An 18,224-nucleotide genomic window follows, 5' to 3' on the forward strand; every position below is an offset into this window, starting at 1 on the left:
TTAGGAATGGTTATGGGTTTGAGTGAGAATCGGACCTAAACCCGCCTCATTTCAACTAGGATTTTGAAGCTATAATCGAGTTCCAGGGTAAATTTTGAATAATACTATTTTGAATTTAAATTCAGCCCAGATTAAATCCTAAATATTCTTTTATGTATTTGACATATACTTATATTCTCCACAACCAATTCATTGGCATCCGTACCTATGTTAAATAAAATGCTTAAATATATTCTTGATCCCATAATTATGACCTTTCGGCAATTTTGGTCGTGTGACATGTTAGGGTAGCAGTTTAATCTAGTACATTTTAATTTTTTGCGATTTGAGGACAAATTGCTTGGAAAATAATGTTTTTTTTTGGGGGGGGCTAATTTTCATTATTTTCTGACCAATTTTCATCACTATTTACAAGACCAAAAATACAATATTGTTTCCACAATAGAACATCCTCCAAAAACATCTCTACAATTACTAGAAAAAAACTTATTATTGACTATAATTTTAGTAGTTATGGCTAAAAATCATGGTAAATGACTACTATTAACTATGGTAAAATAAAATCGACACAAGAAACTAACTTTTTCACCGTGAAAAATTATTTGCACGGCTCAGAGCTATGGTAAAAATATTTGCCATGATAAATATTTTAACCACCCTCGCAAGAACCACGATAAAAAATTATTGCGTGATTGTGGTCAATAATTATTTGTTATGGCTATTTGTTATTAACCATGACAATTAATCATAATTAAATATTATTGTTCTTCTAGTGAATATTCAAGTTCTTGAGATTAAAAAAAGGGATAATTATACCCCCCTATTTAAGGTTTAGTGTAATTACACGTATAACCCTTGTAGTTTGCAAAATTACATCTAGCACTCTTGAGGTTTACTTCTATCTAACAAATAAGTCTCCTTGTTGATCAAAATTCACTGAATTTGTTGAACCAGAAAAGAAAAAAGACTGAAAAAAATCGATATTTACCCTCGACTGACTTATTGTAAGTCAAATGCATGAAGATGTATGAAGTAATTTGATCATGAAAAGATTTATTTGACTTGTAATAAGTTAGTAATAAGTCAATCGAGATTAAATATTTTGTTTTTTTGTTAATATCAGCAAATTCGGTGAATTTCGATTAATGGAGGGATTTATTTGTCAGATAGAAGCAAATCTCGGGAGTGTTGGATGTAATTTTTCAAACTATAAAAATTTACGTGTAATTACATCAAATCTCATGGGAAGGGAGTATAATTATTCCGAAACAAGTTAAAAATCCAAGTGGATATTTGGACCCTCTAGTTATGACATGGATGTCAAACACCACAAACTCTTGCAAAAACACTTTCGGAGAACACTTGGTACCCATTGCAGCCTCTACAACCTTATCCTCCACCACAAATCTAATCTCCCAAATCCAGAACCATCCATTGCCAGCTCTTCACACCTCAGCAACCAACACTCTACACTCTTCTCCATCCACATCAACACACACAAACAAGAAAAAAGACACACACTGCATACAAGAACGATCAAGACAACACAAAAAAAGTAGACGAAAATAGAAAGAAAAAAAAGCGGGGAGTGACTCGGGTGAGTGATCGATTGATCATCAGAAATGGCCTCAACTGCATGCTATTGGCACCACCATGCAGCAATCTCTAGCCCATCCGCAGCAAGAACTTCTTCTTCTTCTCAGCGCTATGCGTTGCTGTTGAAGCCCAACCAGCTAATCTGCCGAGCCCACCACCGTGTCGTGTCCCGTCGCTCTTACTGTGTTGATTGGTGCTGCTGCCGTTGGCTCCAAGGTTTCACCTGCTGATGCTGCTTACGGAGAATCAGGTACTGTAATTCTTCACCATGCAGTGATTCTTGTTTGTTCTCTAATTTTAAGTGTATATGGAGTTTGGTGTAAATTTTTGCAGAAATAAGAATTCTAGAATTACTTCTTTTTTTGGAATTGAATTCAGAGACAATGTAAATTTTAATCCAAACTGAGTTTGATCGAACATGAACCAGTTAGAAGATAAGTGCATTATATTTGTTGTGTGATTGGTCTACGTAGTGTTCAGAGCAAGTGATCAATAACAAGAATATTATACTTATTCTGTGATTGATTTAATTCGTAAAGAAAATATTAAATTTTTGTACAGGAAAGAAAACATTAAAAAATAATTGATTACGCATGTGAGAATGGAATATGACATAATTAATTCTAAAGCAAGTGATTATGATATCTGAATTCATATTTCATATTTAATAATATAAATATGGTATTGTGGTTTAAATTTTAAAATTAAACTTATTTTTAAGCTTAATTGAAGAAATTAAAATATTATTTAATGAACATAATAGGGAATTAGATAATAAAATTTTTTATGGGATTAAAAGAAACTATAGTTTTTTTTTTTTTTTTTTGCATCTAATTTTAGTGGAATATAATGCCAAAGGAGTATTAAAAAAAGGGTCAAACGGTAAAAGAAATTGCATTTTTATTTGTAACGCATGCTTGAACTGCTTAATCGCAAAATCAAATTGGCATGTAATAATATGGGTATTATAGGGAAAAGTATTATTTTAATTCGTTAAGTATGCCTAATTTTAATTTTAGTCCGATAATTATGTCTATTTTTGTTTAGATCCAGTAATTTATGAAATTGCTTACTTTTAGTCCTCTAGCAGATTTTCGGACAATTTTATCCCTATGCAACTTTTGAAAGGCAGTTTGAGTCCATATGCACTCATAGGGGTAAAATTGTCCGAAAATCTGCTAGAGGACTAAAAGTAAGCAATTTCGTAAGTTACTGGACCTAAACAAAAATAGACATAATTATCGAACTAAAATTAAAATTAGACATACTTAACGGACTAAAATAATACTTTTTCCGAGTATTATATAAATGTTGCAAATTTAGATGGCGAGTTTGATAATTTTATATAAGAAGGTATATAGCTAATAATTACTTGTAATTAATTTTGTAAATTCTTCTTCCTTTAGATTTACAAGTAAAATGAGAGATTATTATGGAGGAAAAGGGTACGAAGATCTTTTTTCACGCTCAAGATTAAGAGGCTTTTTCGACTTATAAATTTTTTAGAATATTTGAAAACTATTATAAGACATTTCTTGATAATTATTTAGAAAAAGAATTTTACGACACACAAAAATAAGGATTTAATGTAATTTACTTCCCTATAATATTGTAAATGAGTAAATTACTCCTTTATAAAAAAATAACAGTAATTTACCCCCTTATGTTTTTTTAAGATGAAACAAGTTACCTCATTGTCTAAGAAGGTAAATTGCTTTATTTTGAATAACATTATAGAGAGTAAATCACAGAGAGGTAAATTGCTAATTTTTTTAATATTGGATAATTGCTCACCTGTAATATCACATATGGGTTGCTTGCATTATTAAAAAAAAAAAATTCGTAAGAGTAATTTGCTCATTTGCAATATTACAAAAGGGTTGTTTGCGTTTTTCTCAAATAAAATGATAGCAACTTATAAACTCTTTTAGAAGGAAATAAGGACTCTTTAACTTATTTCTAAAAGTTTAACAAACTCTTTCCATTTTGATCGTATTAGTTCAAAATTTTCATGACTAATATTTTATAAGTTTTTAATTTATTCAAACATTCAAGAGCCACTGCACCAAAATTTTTAAATGACAAAAATGCCCTTCCATTGATAGAACGTATTTAACTTTCTAGCTCATATTGGATTAACTATTCAATCACCTCCGTTAAGAAAATTAATTCCATGCAATTACTACACTCACAAATTTAATGTACTCACCTTTGTTTAATTTTATTGTTGATTAAATTAACACAACATATCAGTATTTATTTTGCATGTAAATATAATCATCGTTACTGATATAATACATATTGTACAAAGTTTTAATTTTTAATTTAATTCAAGAAAAATATATATAATGTATTGACAATTAATGTATTAAAAAAGTTATCATCAGGTTTTGTATGTGAGATTATAAGGCAATGACAAACTTTAATATATAGGATCAAATTATGAGTTTCAATAAAATAAAATATTAGTACAATTACGTGCATAGGTATTGCGTGCCACGGTATCTAGTTTCTGAAGTAAAATGTGATATCTTATAAGCGACAAAAATCATGCAGCTAAATATAAGATGTTATGAATAACTTAGTCGTTCGTGCCCCTCACCCGAGGGTCACTCTCTCCCCTCGATTCTCTTTGGGGAAGCTGCACCTTACTCTCAGCTATGTCCCGGTTTCAATCACGACAACCTTAAACGGTATAAGTTGACAACATAGGTAAGTATTCGGTCTATGTATCATGTCCGATGACCAACATTTGAATGGTTAAAATGCAGCCAACATCTTCGGAAAGCCAAAGACAAACACAGATTTCAAGCCTTACACTGGGGATGGATTCAAGCTTTCCATCCCTTCAAAATGGAACCCGAGCAATGAAGTCGAATACCCCGGCCAGGTCCTGAGATATGAGGACAACTTCGATGCAACGAGCAACCTAACCGTAACCATCACCCCCACGGACAAGAAGTCGATCACCGACTATGGTTCCCCTGAGGATTTCCTGTCTCAAGTAACTGCTATATGTATAGCTACATCATGTTTTCATGCATTGTTAACAGGAAATTTGTGTGTACATATGCTTATGAGCATGTTTTGCTGCATGTTTCAGGTGGACTATCTGCTAGGGAAACAAGCCTACTTTGGTAAAACTGATGCAGAGGTAACAGCATTTTTACCACATGAATACTAACTGATTTTGCTGCATAATCATGTGTTTGGAGGGCTATTGCACATAAATGATGGGTTAATGCAATTTACCTCCGTTTGATATTGTAAATAAGTAAATTATTTTTATGTAAGAAAATAAGAACAATTTAGGGAGGTAAATTACTTCATTTTAAAAAATAATACATTGCTGCATTTTTAAAAACATAAGGAGGTAAATTGCTATTTTTTTCGTAAGGGGGTAATTTGCTCATTTACAATATGACAAGGGATTTACTTGCATTTTTTTCCATAAATTACATCGATAACTGATAAGGTTTAAGAACACTGTAAAGGAAAATCGACCTATTTTGAAAATTTACATTAACTACCCCCCCCCCATTCATGTTTTATATTATCTTATGGAATTTAGAATACAAAAACATAACTGGGGTGTCAATATAATTATTGAAAATTGAGGGGTCCTTTTATAATATTATATAACTTTGGGGGGATAAGCTCAATTTTAATGACTATTAAACCATTTCATTTAAAAGTTTAAACTGTTAAAATGAAAAGAATTGTTTAATATTAATATCCAAAACACCCCTTTCTTTGCACGTGAAACATTTCTTTTTGATAAATGGATGACAATGACATTGAATTCAAATTTTATTTGACCTGACTCTAATACTATATCAAACGACCATCTCATCGAAACGTTTAAACTGTTAAAAAATATAATTATTTAGTATTATTATCTTAATAGTCGAAATCCATTAAAACTTGCTACCAGGGTGGATTTGATTCGGGTGTCGTTGCAACTGCAAACATATTGGAGGCTTCGACTCCGGTGGTTGGAGGGAAACAATACTACTTCTTGTCTGTCTTGACAAGAACGGCCGATGGGGACGAGGGTGGGAAGCACCTGCTGATCACGGCGGCCGTGAAGGACGGGAAGCTCTACATATGCAAGGTACAAGCCGGAGACAAGAGATGGTTCAAGGGCGCAAGGAGGTATGTTGAGAATGCAGCAAGTTCTTTCAGTGTTGCTTAATGAGATGAGAAGAGCTATGGGATCATTTGCAGTGATGTGTATGTGTATATTTAACTGCACAAAGATATCAACACTTGACCAAATTGAGTTTGTTTTAAGTTTTAGACTGTTAAGTGGTGCCTAAGTTGTTATTGAAAACTCATAACATGGTTTTTCCACACCTTTAGAGTCCCTTGTAAGGAAGCTAGAATGTGCCCCTAGCCCACTCGGTGAATGATTTTTTATCACATTTATGTATTGCATATTATTGTCACATTCGCATGTGGTCTTACTTTTTAACGCTCCAAAAGATTAAGTCAAATTATCAATATTTTTTTTTTGAAAAATTGAGATATACTTCCGGAAGGTGTGTTGATATTACATCAATCTAAGGGGTATATTTGTAAATTTTGTTCATGAATAAGAAGTATAGTTGCAGTTGCAATTACAATGACAACCTCGAAAAGTACACATATAATTAAACACGATATGAGATACTCATATAATTCAATATAATCTTAGATGTATAATCATACAAAGAATATGTCGTACGTATATGATTCTAACATATTTTTAGAAATTACTGATGTATTAGCCATCAAAATATTTAAGAGTCACCACATATTAATATATATCATGCTCGTATCTATACATCATAGACATTTAAGAATCAACACATATTAATATATATTTGCCCGTGTTTGTGCATCATACACGTCGAACCAGAACAACCGAGTACAAGAACGTATACGTTCATTAAATTAAGTATTCAGCTTAGTTGTTGGAAAATTGAATTCTTGTAATTGCCAAGAAACTCGAGTTTTGAAACCTCCAAAGAGTTGCTTATTACCCATTCCAAGCCTCGTTAAGTGTTGTCACGCTTTTGACTGAAAACGCAACTTCAAGCTCAACCCGTTGGATGAAGAGAACTAAACAGAGCCGTTCGATTGAGGGCGGGATGAATTCAAATGCCGGATTGGGGATTTCTGAGGGAAACGACACCATTTGCGTTCAATTAGGGCTGAAGGATGAATTGGGGATTGAGGCTGAGAATGACGTCGTTTCGGTAGCGGACGCAAGCTCAAAGGGAGGCCACGTGGCGAGCTCTGGATCACGCGTGGGTGGCCATTTCTGAAAACCTGGAGCTGGCATGGCTAAAAGAGGAAAGAACCAGAGAGGAGCTGTCCATTGTTGCTTTTACAATTCAAGTATCAATTTTTGAGAATTGTAATTTCCATTAATGATTTTTTGTACTGGTTCTATATGTATGGAGTTGGAGAATTTGATGTTTTTTCAATGAGAATTTTAAGAAGTTTTCTGTCCTTTCTCTTCCCAAACTTCTTCATCTTCTCCCCATCTCTTTTTTCTGCAAATACGTGACAATTGGCCTCAGAGCCACTCGATCCTTGGACAACAATGGCAGACGGAACCAGACTGAAGGAGCTGCAAGAAGCTCATAAGAAAACAGACATTTTGTTAGTTGATGAAAGAGTCAAGAGGCAAGTAGCTGAAGAACAAACACACGCACGCTTAAACCAGTTAACTGAGGCACATGAAGGCTTGCAGTCTGTAGTAGTGAACATTGAAAACACCCTGATAGCAGTGCAACAACAACTACAAAGTGTGGTTGAACAACTCCAAAGCTACAACATAAACAAATCCATATTGGGAGAAGGATTAACTGCTGGGGTTGAAAGGGGCTCATCTTCACGCATAGCACCACAGCAAATAATAGGGGGAGAGAATACTAGCTTCTCTGAAATGGCAGGTTACAACTCTATTCACAAAATGGAATTTCCACTCTTCAATGGTGAGGATGCCAGGGCATGGATCAGAAGGTGTACACGCTATTTCCAGATGATCCCCGAGGGACAAAAGGTGGCTTTAGCCTCGATTCATTTGCAAGGCAGGGCTGAGTTGTGGTACCAAGGCCATGTAGAGAAGAGAGGTGAACCTACATGGCAGGAGTTGATTGTCAATGTGCTAGAAAGGTTTGAGGATTTGGATTATGAAAGAGTGGTCACAGAGTTTAACAGATTGCATCAAGAAACCACTGTCAAGCATACCTGGAGTGGTTTGAGGAGTTAGAAGCTCAGATGTTAATCTTTAACAAACAGCTAGATGAAGAATTTTTTATGATGAAACTCATTAGTGGTTTGAAAGAGGAGATTAAAGGATACGTAGCCACACTGAGACCTACTACCCTTAACCAAGCAATCATGCTTGCAAGGAAACAAGAGACTGTTGTTGATGCTATCATCAAGAGAATTCTGCAAACTCATAAAACAATCCACAGAAAGCTGCATACAGGCCTGTGAACAGGCCCCTGTGTATAAACCATCTTATAAACCAGCTTATAAGGCTAGAAATGAGAATAGTCAACCAAGGAGGTTATTAACTGAAGCTGAAATGAGGGCCAGGAGGGAGAAGAATCTATGTTACAACTGTAATGAAGTCTTTGTACCTGGGCACAAGTGCAAGGTAAGGTATTCCTATGTCCTTATGAACAAAGAGGAGGTGAAAGCATATGAGGAGGACACTGGTCAGTTAGAAGAACAAAATGAAGGTACAGAAGAAGAAGATGTGGCAGTGTCACTGAATGCCATTTGTAAGAAGCTAAGTCATGGAACAATGAGAGTAAAAGGGCATGTGAATGGAAGGGAAATCCAGATACTGGTTGATAGTGGCAGCACCCACAGTTTTATAAATGAAAAGCTGATGAAGGCCTTGGATTTGAAAACTGAGGAGACCACTCCAATGAAAGTAAGTGTAGCTAATGGTTATAAATTAGTGAGCAAAACCCTTTGTCCACAGGGACTCAGTTCTCTTATCCAATCAGAACACTCAAGTTGGGAGGATATGACTTTGTGCTGGGTTGTGATTGATTGGAGGACCACAACCCTGTCAAATTGGACTTCCACCAATTAACCATTACTGTGACTCACAAGGGGGAAGGAAATCACCCTCCAGGCAGTGAATAGAAAGTGGGAACCAAGAGCTACATCTGTAGGTCTCTTGAGTGAGTTGCTAGGAAGGAAAACTCATTATCAGATGAGCCAACTGTTGGCTACTCACACCAGCACTGATCAGGAGGTTGAGGACCCAATGATACAAAGGTTACTACAGAGGTTTGATGATGTTTTCCAGAAACCCCAATCTCTTCCTCCCATGAGGACAATAGAGCATAGAATTGACTTTATTCCTGATGCCATTCCCAAGAAGCAACCTCCCTACAGGTATGCTTATGGCCAAAAAATTGAAATTGAGCAAATTGTACAAGAGATGTTGAAAAGTGGGATTATCAGAACAAGTCAAAGTTCCTTTGCATCACCAGTTTTGCTTGTTAAAAAGAAAGATGGAGGTTGGAGAATGTGTGTGGACTGCAGGTATCTTAATAGACTCACAGTCAAGCATAAGTTTCCTATACCTGTGATAGATGAACTGTTGGATGAGTTACATGGAGCCAAGTTTTTCACAAAAATAGACTTGAGGTCTGGTTACTTCCAAATCAGAACGAGGCAAGAAGATATCTCAAAAATCAGCTTCATAACTCACAGTGGTCATTATGAATTTCTTGTTATGCCATTTGGCTTGTGCAAATGCTCCAGCCACATTCCAGGCTCTAATGAATCAGGTATTTGAACCTTTCCTCAAAAAATTTGTACTGGTAATCTTTGATGATATTTTGATTTACAGTGGGGGGTGGAATGATCACTTACTACACTTAAGAAAAGTACTGGAAATATTGAGAGCACAAGCTTTATGCCAAGAGAAGCAAGTGCTCATTTGTTCAATCTCAAATAGATTATCTGGGGCACATCATCTCAGATAAGGGAGTGGCCACTGATCCACAGAAAGTCCAGTGTATGGAGGATTGGCCCATACCTACTACACTCAAGGCATTGAGGGGATTCTTGGATTTAACAGGGTATTACAGGAAGTTTATAAAAGGGTATAGACTTTTGAGCAAGCCTCTCACTACATTGCTGAAAAAAGATGGATTCTTATGGAACAAAGAAGATGAAGATGCCTTCAATCACTTAAAAATTGTGATGTCTACTGCCCCTGTGTTGGCTTTACCTGATTTCACTAAGCCCTTCATAGTGGAAACAGATGCATGTGGGAAGGGGATTGGGCCAGTATTAATGCAAGAGGGAAGGCCCATTGCCTATCTAAGTAAGGCCTTGGCCCCTAAGAACCTAGGCTTGTCCACTTATGAAAAAGAGTTCTTGGCTCTTCTACTAGCAGTCACCAAGTGGAAGCACTACCTCCAAGGGCACCATTTTATTATTAGAACTGATCAAAAGAGTCTTAAGCATATATTGGATCAAAGAGTGGATTCAGTGTTGCAGCAAAGGTGGGTAACCAAACTGTTAGGGTTGAGTTATGAGGTTCAATATAAAAAGGGAAATGAAAATAGGGCAGCTAATGCTCTTTCCAAGGTAGAGCATTCTTCACTAGAAGGAGGAATTCATGCCATTTCCACTCAATTGCCACTGTGGATGCAAGAACTTCAAATGAGTTATAAGGAAGACCCCTTATTCCAACCTATAATACAGGCAAAGATCATTGATAATCAATCTCATCCTGAGTACAAGTATGAATCAGGAATCCTAAGAAAGGGGAACAAGATGTGTGTGGGCAATCATGGAGAGATGAGGAGAAAATCATACAAGTAGTGCATGATTCTGCCCTAGGAGGGCATTCTGGAATTACAGGTACTTTGCAAAGACTGAGGCTACTATTCTTTTGACCAACTGCGCAGGAGGAAGTTCACACTTGGGTAAGGGAGTGTGAGACCTGTCAAAGAGCAAAGAGTGAGAACAAGGCATATCCAGGTTTGCTACAACGATTGACCATACCTGATCAAGCATGGTCATGTATCTCAATGGACTTCATAGAAGGTCTACCAAAATCTGACGGGAAGGAAGTCATACTGGTGATTGTGGATAGGTTAACTAAGTACTCCCATTTTATTGCTCTAAAACATCACTACACAGCAGCTAGCATTGCCTGAACACATTTATAAGCTACATAGTCTTCCTGCAAGTATTGTATCTGATAAGGACAAGGTCTTCACCAGTCATTTTTGGAGGGAACTATTCAACTTAACAGGAGTATCATTAGATATGTCCACTGCCTACCACCCTCAAACTGATGGTCAGACTGAGAGGGTAAACCAGTGTTTGGAGACCTACCTCAGATGCATGTGTCACCAACACCCAAAGAAATGGTCTCAGTGGATCACACTTGCAGAATTCTGGTTAAACAAGGTCAAGATCATTCAGTTGCTGAAGGAGAATCTCCAGAATGCACAGCAAAGGATGAAGAATTATGCAGACAGGAAAAGAACTGAGAGAGAGTTTGAGGTGGGGGATGAAGTCTTCCTCAAACTGCAGCCATATAAGCAGGCTTCTGTAGCTCTGAGGAAGAATTTGAAGCTCTCTATAAGATATTTTGGCCCTTATAAGGTGGTTGAACGAATTGGGAAGGTGGCTTACAAGCTGGCTCTTCCACCGGAGTCAAGGATACACCCCATTTTCCATGTTTCTCTTTTAAAAAAGAAGATTGGCTCTAAATATATACCTTCTGTAAATTTGCCAGAACTTGAAGATGAAGTGTACAGAGTCTACCCCTTAGCAATCTTAGCACGCAGGCTCATTCCAAGAAACAACGTTGGGATTCCACACGTCCTCATTGATTGGTCGCATTCCACTCTTGAACAGGCTACTTTGGAGGATTATCATACTATGACTACAAAATTTTCAGAGTTTGATCCTTGGGGAGAAGGAGCAAAAAAAGGAAGGAGAAATGTCATGCTTTTAACTGAAAACGTGACTTCAAGCTCAAGCCGTTGGATGAAGAGAACTAAACAGAATCTTCTGATTGAGGGTGGGATGAATTCAAATGCCAGATTGGGGATTTCTGAGGGAAACGACACCGTTCGCATTCAATTAGGTTGAAGGATGAATTGGGGATTGAGGCTGAGAACGACGTTGTTTCGAAAGCGGACGCAAGCTCAAAGGGAGGCCACGTGGCGAGTTCTGGATCACGCATGGGTGGCCATTTCTGAAGACCTGGAGCTGGCATAGCTGAAAGAGGAAAGAACCAGAGAGGAGCTGTCCATTGTTGCTTTTACAATTCAAGTATCAATTTTTGAGATTAATGATTTTTTGTACTGGTTCTATATATATGAAGTTGGAGAATTCAGTGCTTTTTCAATGAAAATTTTAAGAAGTTTTTTGTCCTTTCTCTTCCCAAACTTCTTCATCTTCTCCCCATCTCTTTTTTCTGCAAATACATGACAAGTGTTTATGTAATTACCAAAAGTTCATTTTTTTAGCCTGTGCAGTATGAATATATCGAAAAATGTCAGTTCTCACACACTTTTACATTGGCACAAGAACTCATTTATCACAGTAAAGTACTCCAAATCGTCCAATTGACAAGTAGCAATATCTCAACGTTCAATACCGCTTACAATAGTAATCATAAACTAGTCTGTTCTTATTTAAAAACAGATCGCATATTCCCGTGCCGTCCTCCTATGCAAAAATTTGATGTTACTCTCGGCTAATCTACTTGTCGACAACCTCAATTAGGGTCGGCTCATAATCGTCGGGTGCCTCAAATCCATGCAAGTTCATCACTGTTGCAGCTACGTTCGCCAGCCCACCATTGGGAATGTCTTGGCGGAATCTCACACTGGGCGCCAGCCCAGGCCCACCAATTGCTATGGGAACCTTCACAAGGTAATACGTCGAAAATCATTTAAAACAATCCAACATGCAAGTAAAAGAGACTCCAATAAAAGGGGAACGTCATAGAAAGCAACACAAGACACATTCGCAAGGCAAATTGTAAAATATAGGGACGAAAATAAGGAAAAAAACGAATAGAAGAACACGCATGTTTATGAAATTTAGACGTACATAGCTCCTGTCTCCACCTGCCAATCAAACTACTTCGACTCTGACAGGATTTTTATACAATTTTGATAGAGAGGATACAATAACAGTACATATCTGAGGCATCTGGAAAGTAAAACATGGTAAAATTACAGATATATTCCTAGCTATAAATTTTATGCCAAAATGTAACGTTAGGCCAAGCATCCTTCATCATTCACATTACATGGTGGTTTGCAAAGCAAAGTTCCACGCAAGTCTATCTTGAATGACAACCTTGAAAAGACCAGTAAAATGGGCAAAACTGCTTGAAACATTTTGAGCACAAAATTCTTATCTAAAAAATTGTACAACCTAATTAACACAACCTTTTAAGAAGAAGAATAATGAAAAATAAATCACTTACGGGTTGCAGAGTGTGAGATGTAAGAATTTGAATGTTGCCATTCTTGTCAAGAAGAGGCTCCCCCTTCTTATTCCTCTTCACCATGTCCTCGGCGTTCCCATGATCAGCAGTAACGACATATATTCCACCAACTTGCTCTATTGCATCAAGGATCATCTGTGCAAATCAACACAATTCGCAGATAATCGCATTAGTTTAAGTACCGAGTATGAAAATCATCCTTAACAATTACAAGCTGATGAGACACTGAACATTGTTAGCCCACCCATCATTCAACGTTGCAACATACATGAGAGCATATTATGGACATTGTTTAAATCAATAATGCACTTCTCCAACCACCAAATAAATATACATATAGCAGACTGCTCGTGTTATCAACAACCAATGCACTGGTGTTACGCACTAATTTTATTGCTTACCTCAGTCCAAACAAATTTTCCTAAACTAGAGAATACTTAGAAAAACGAAATGAAGATTCAACATTACCTTGACGGCATCATCAGCAGCCTTACAAGCCACAATTGTTGCTTGAATATCACCGGTGTGTCCCACCATGTCACCGTTAGGTAGGTTGACACGTACCTTCAATGTGAACAATGCTCATTACCATAAATTGTTTTTCATGTCGAAAAATTCTTCCATCAGCCTTCAAAAGAAAAAGGTATCAATGAATTACCTGGTCAAATTTGCGGCTAAGAATTGCTTCTCTTGCCTTCTCACCAATCTCTAAAGCCTTCATCTTTGGCTGGACATTAAATGTAATGCCAGAATCACTTGGAATTTCGACATATTCTTCCATTTCTGGGTTAAAGTATCCTGAGCGATTTCCATTCCAGAAAAATGTGACGTGGCCAAATTTAACAGTTTCACTGTAACCACAACAGCAAATAACTTGAGGATATATGCCTAAAATATGATATAGAAATGAAAACGGAAGCAGTAAATAGGAACTTTCGCTACATGAAACAGATCTTAGTAAATTGAACTGCCACGCACTTACCTACAAGCAAAAGTTCGGATACCATTATGCACCAAATATTCTCCGGATGTTCTTTCAATCTCCGGAGGAGAAACAAGGTAATGACTGGGAAGTTTCAGTTCACCATCATATTGAAGCATTCCAGCATAATGAATTTTAGGAAATCTAACTCGATCAAATTTATCAAACTCCTTGTACTCAAGTGCCTTGGCTATCATAACCATACGATCAGCGCGGAAGTTGAAAGTTACAACAGCATCACCATCAACAATAGGCCCAACGGCTTTCCCGTTATCATCAACAATAACAAATGGAGGCAAGTACTGATCGTTTGTGTTAGGAATCTCTCTCAGCTTCTTAACGGCTTCCACGGCACTCTTAAACTTGTGGGGTGCTTCTCCCAACACTTGGGCATCCCAACCTCGTTTCACAACATCCCAATCATTCTGGTAAAGTTCAGAAATGTATTGTTATGTGGGGAAAAGTTTCGCAGATTCATTACAAGAAAACTTGTATAAGTAAGAAAATACAGCAGAGAAACAGTTACACAGATTCAATCAATTCTTGAATAGATAGATTAATGGAGTTTGATATAACCCATGCCTCTGTACTTATATAGATGATCGAACTCTTATGATCTAAATTCAACTACTTCTAAAAGCATCAGAATAAACCTTATAGGACAAACATGACCAAGACAGTAATGTTAAAGGTTTACCTCATATCGATCCATTGTAACATACATGCGACCTCCGCCAGATGCAATCCGGGCATCAATACCTTTCTCACGCAGTTTTGCCAGATCATTTTCAAGAGTTTCAACAAAGCCTACACTTGTTCCATCCAACACATCACGTCCATCTGTGAGAATATGAACACGGATTCTTTTAGCACCATGCTCACTAGCACCTTTAAGCAGCAACTGCATCCCAATATTATGAGATACACAATTAGTTCTCTTTATATGCAAAACATTAATGTAGAAAAAGAAAAAGGTCAACAAAATTAAAACACTTGGACACATAAATGAAAGAACTAATGGACGACTATAGTGTTTCTCTATCCGGATGGTCAATAAAATTTTGACAAAATTTAGAAGATGAAAGTACCTGCAACTGGTCAAGCCTAGAGTGGACACCTCCATCACTCAATAATCCAATGAGGTGTAGAGTTCCGTTTTCAAAACATTCTTTGATGTACTTGAAACCTTCTCCTTCGTAGATTTTACCGGTTTCAAGAGCAATATCAACGAGCTTCGCACTAAACAAAAGGGAAATGACAAAATGTCAATGCATGACTCCCTTTGAGGATACAAACCTAAGTAAGTTTTGTTGTTCCCGTTCATACGTGTATCGCAATCCCCCCCACCCACCAAATACAGAGACGGTAAATGCACCATTTAGAAGCCAATTTAGCAACTGTTGCAACTAGAGAAAAACACACAGAATATCTCAATAAAATTTCCCTAAGCATCAACCATTGTATTTTTTCCTTATTTTTCATCAAAGATTAGCGAGCAGCAAACATCATAGTATTCCACTTGACAGAATCAACATCTTAAATTTTCCAGATTAACCCTTGATGCATTTTGTTAAGTTGTGAAGATTGATTTGAAGAAGAAAAGGATAACCTGATTCAACTTAGAATTCCCAAGTTGAGTTGGAGAAGGATAACCCGATTCAAAGTTGAGTTGGAAAAAGGATAAGTCATGGCTATATATACTACTCTTATTAGCATTGTTTTATAGAGCAAAGTAGAATAGAGTAGAGAGAAAAGAAAGAGTTGAGACGAGGGTGAGTGTTGTTTTTCACGTGTGGTGAAGACTTGCATACAAGTGTGTGTGTGTTGTACTCCTCAATTTTCCTCCTCTTTGAGTGTTTTCTCCTGGCTTGGTATCGCCCCCAGACGTAGGATTTATATCCAAACTGGGTTAACAAATTCGTGTGTCTTTTATCGCCTTCATATTCCACCTGTTATCCATCTTAACCCGATCCATTTCCTAACAACTGGTATCAGAGCCTGGTTCAAGGAGTTAAGATGGAGGGAAAGTTTCCAGTCGAACGGTTCAATGGTTCCGACTTTGGGTTTTGGCGTATGCAGATGGAGGCCTACCTGTACGGGAAGGACTTGTACGAACCACTTGCAGAGAAGTCCGAGAAGACGAGTGATGAAGAATGGAAGGTGCTCGATCGAAAGGCGATGAGCGCAATAATCCTGTCGCTCTCTCGAAATGTCGCCTATCATGTGAAGGGAGCAAAGAGCACGAAGGAAGTCCTACAGAGTGCTCGATCGCGATGAGCGCAATAATCCTGTCGCTCTCTCGAAATGTCGCCTATCATGTGAAGGGAGCAAAGAGCACGACACGAATTCTACAGACTCTTGCCGATATGTACGAGAAACCCTCAGCAATGAACAAGGTTATGCTGATGAAAAAACTATTCAGGTTGCAGATGGAGGAGAGGAAGTCGGTGGCCGATCACCTCAATGACTTCAACCAACTCACGACACAGCTGGCGTCTGTGGATATCGTGTTTGACGATGAGGTAAAAGCGTTAATTTTGCTTTCATCTTTACCTGACAGTTGGGATGTGGTTGTTACTCCAGTGAGCACTTCGTCTGGGAAGGAGAAGATGAAGTTCGACAACATCAGAGACATGATGTTGAACGAGGAAACCCGTAGAAAGCAAACGGGTGGATCATCTGGCTCTGCACTACATACAGAGTCCAGAGGGAGACCTGACACACGGGGTAAATACCGTGGAAGGTCAAGGTCAAGGTCCAGGGGGAAGAACAAGGGCAAGAAGGAGATGGTGTGCTGGAACTGCGAGAAGCCCGGACACATGAAAAGCGAATGTCGGGCGCCAAAGAAGGAAAAGGAGGGCCGAACAGCGAATGCCGCGACGGAGGAGATCACGGATGCACTCTTGTTGAGTGTGAGCAGTTCTTCCGATGATTGGGTTGTGGATTCAGGGGCCTCATTCCACTCATGCAGCAACAAAGACATCATGGAGCCATACACCTCAGGTGATTTTGGCTTAGTTTATCTTGCAGATAACAAACCCCTCAAGATTGTAGGAAAGGGAGATGTGCGGATCAAATCAACGAATGGGTCATGCTGGACCCTACATGATGTGAGACACATACCAGGACTGAAAAGGAACTTGATCTCAGTCGGACAGCTGGATAGTGATGGATTCCACACGACGTTTGGAGACGCGAAGTGGAAGATCAGTCGGGGAGCAATGACTTTGGCTCGAGGACTAAAGTCGGGAACGCTCTACATGGCGGGAGGATCCAGTTCAAACATCCCCTTTGCAGGAACTGTATCGCAGGCTAACCTGTGGCACAATCGCTTGGGCCACATGAGCGAGAAAGGAATGAACGTGCTGAAGTCGAAAGGACGGTTGCCCGAGTTAAAATCGGTGGAGGTGGGTCATTGTGAACACTGCGTGTTCGGAAAGCAGAAGCGGGTGAGCTTCTTGACCACAGGAAGAACTCCGAGGAAAGAAAAGTTGGAGCTTGTTCACACCGATTTGTGGGGGCCAGCACCAGTGTCATCTCTTGGTGGATCAACGTACTACATGACATTCGTCGATGACTCCACTAGAAAGGTATGGGTGTATTTCTTAAAAAGAAAATCTGATGCCTTTGATACATTCAGGAGATGGAGGGCACTAGTGGAAAATGAGACAGGTCTACAAGTGAAATGTCTCAGATCGGATAACGGTGGCGAGTACAACAGTGAAGGTATCAAGAATTACTGCGCCGACCATGGAATCCGAATGCAGAAAACAATCCCGGGGACACCTCAGCAAAATGGCGTTGCTGAGAGGATGAACAGAACACTGAATGAGCGTGCGAGATGCATGCGATTGAAGAGCGGACTACCAAAGATGTTTTGGGCAGATGCAGTCAACACGGCTGCTTTCTTGATCAATCGAGGGCCTTCTGTCCCGTTGAACAACAGGATACCAGAAGAGGTATGGAGTGGTAAGAAAGTGGATCTTTCTTTCTTACGTACGTTTGGTTGTTCAGCCTATATTTTGAACGATGATCGGACTAAGCTGGATGCTAAGTCGATTAAATGTACATTCATTGGGTATGGGACTGACGAATTTGGGTATAGATTCTGGGATGATCAAAACCGGAAAATAATTC

The 18,224-nt window shown here is 38.2% G+C and overlaps 2 protein-coding genes across 5 annotated transcripts in view; one reads left to right on the forward strand and one right to left on the reverse strand.

The window, feature by feature from the left end:
• Nucleotides 1,341–6,046, forward strand: LOC105178664 (oxygen-evolving enhancer protein 2, chloroplastic-like). The gene is given in 5 exon segments (XM_011102184.2): nt 1,341–1,747; nt 1,749–1,846; nt 4,368–4,600; nt 4,700–4,750; nt 5,531–6,046. Coding segments are annotated over 5 exon segments (768 nt in total). The 5' UTR covers nt 1,341–1,622; the 3' UTR covers nt 5,792–6,046.
• Nucleotides 12,208–18,224, reverse strand: part of LOC105178665 (2,3-bisphosphoglycerate-independent phosphoglycerate mutase) — a 9,290-nt gene continuing 3,273 nt past the window's right edge. For all 4 annotated transcript variants that reach the window (XM_020699339.1, XM_011102185.2, XM_011102186.2 and 1 more), the window contains exons 4-10: nt 15,176–15,326; nt 14,785–14,988; nt 14,088–14,512; nt 13,764–13,956; nt 13,574–13,669; nt 13,085–13,240; nt 12,208–12,513 (exon numbers count right to left, since the gene is read on the reverse strand). In XM_020699339.1, coding sequence (XP_020554998.1) covers nt 12,349–12,513; nt 13,085–13,240; nt 13,574–13,669; nt 13,764–13,956; nt 14,088–14,512; nt 14,785–14,988; nt 15,176–15,326 — 1,390 coding nt within the window. In that variant the 3' untranslated portion in view covers nt 12,208–12,348. The remainder of the gene's footprint in view (nt 12,514–13,084; nt 13,241–13,573; nt 13,670–13,763; nt 13,957–14,087; nt 14,513–14,784; nt 14,989–15,175; nt 15,327–18,224) is intronic.

This window comes from Sesamum indicum, linkage group LG16 (assembly GCF_000512975.1).
Source record: "Sesamum indicum cultivar Zhongzhi No. 13 linkage group LG16, S_indicum_v1.0, whole genome shotgun sequence".
Lineage (NCBI taxonomy): Eukaryota > Viridiplantae > Streptophyta > Magnoliopsida > Lamiales > Pedaliaceae > Sesamum > Sesamum indicum.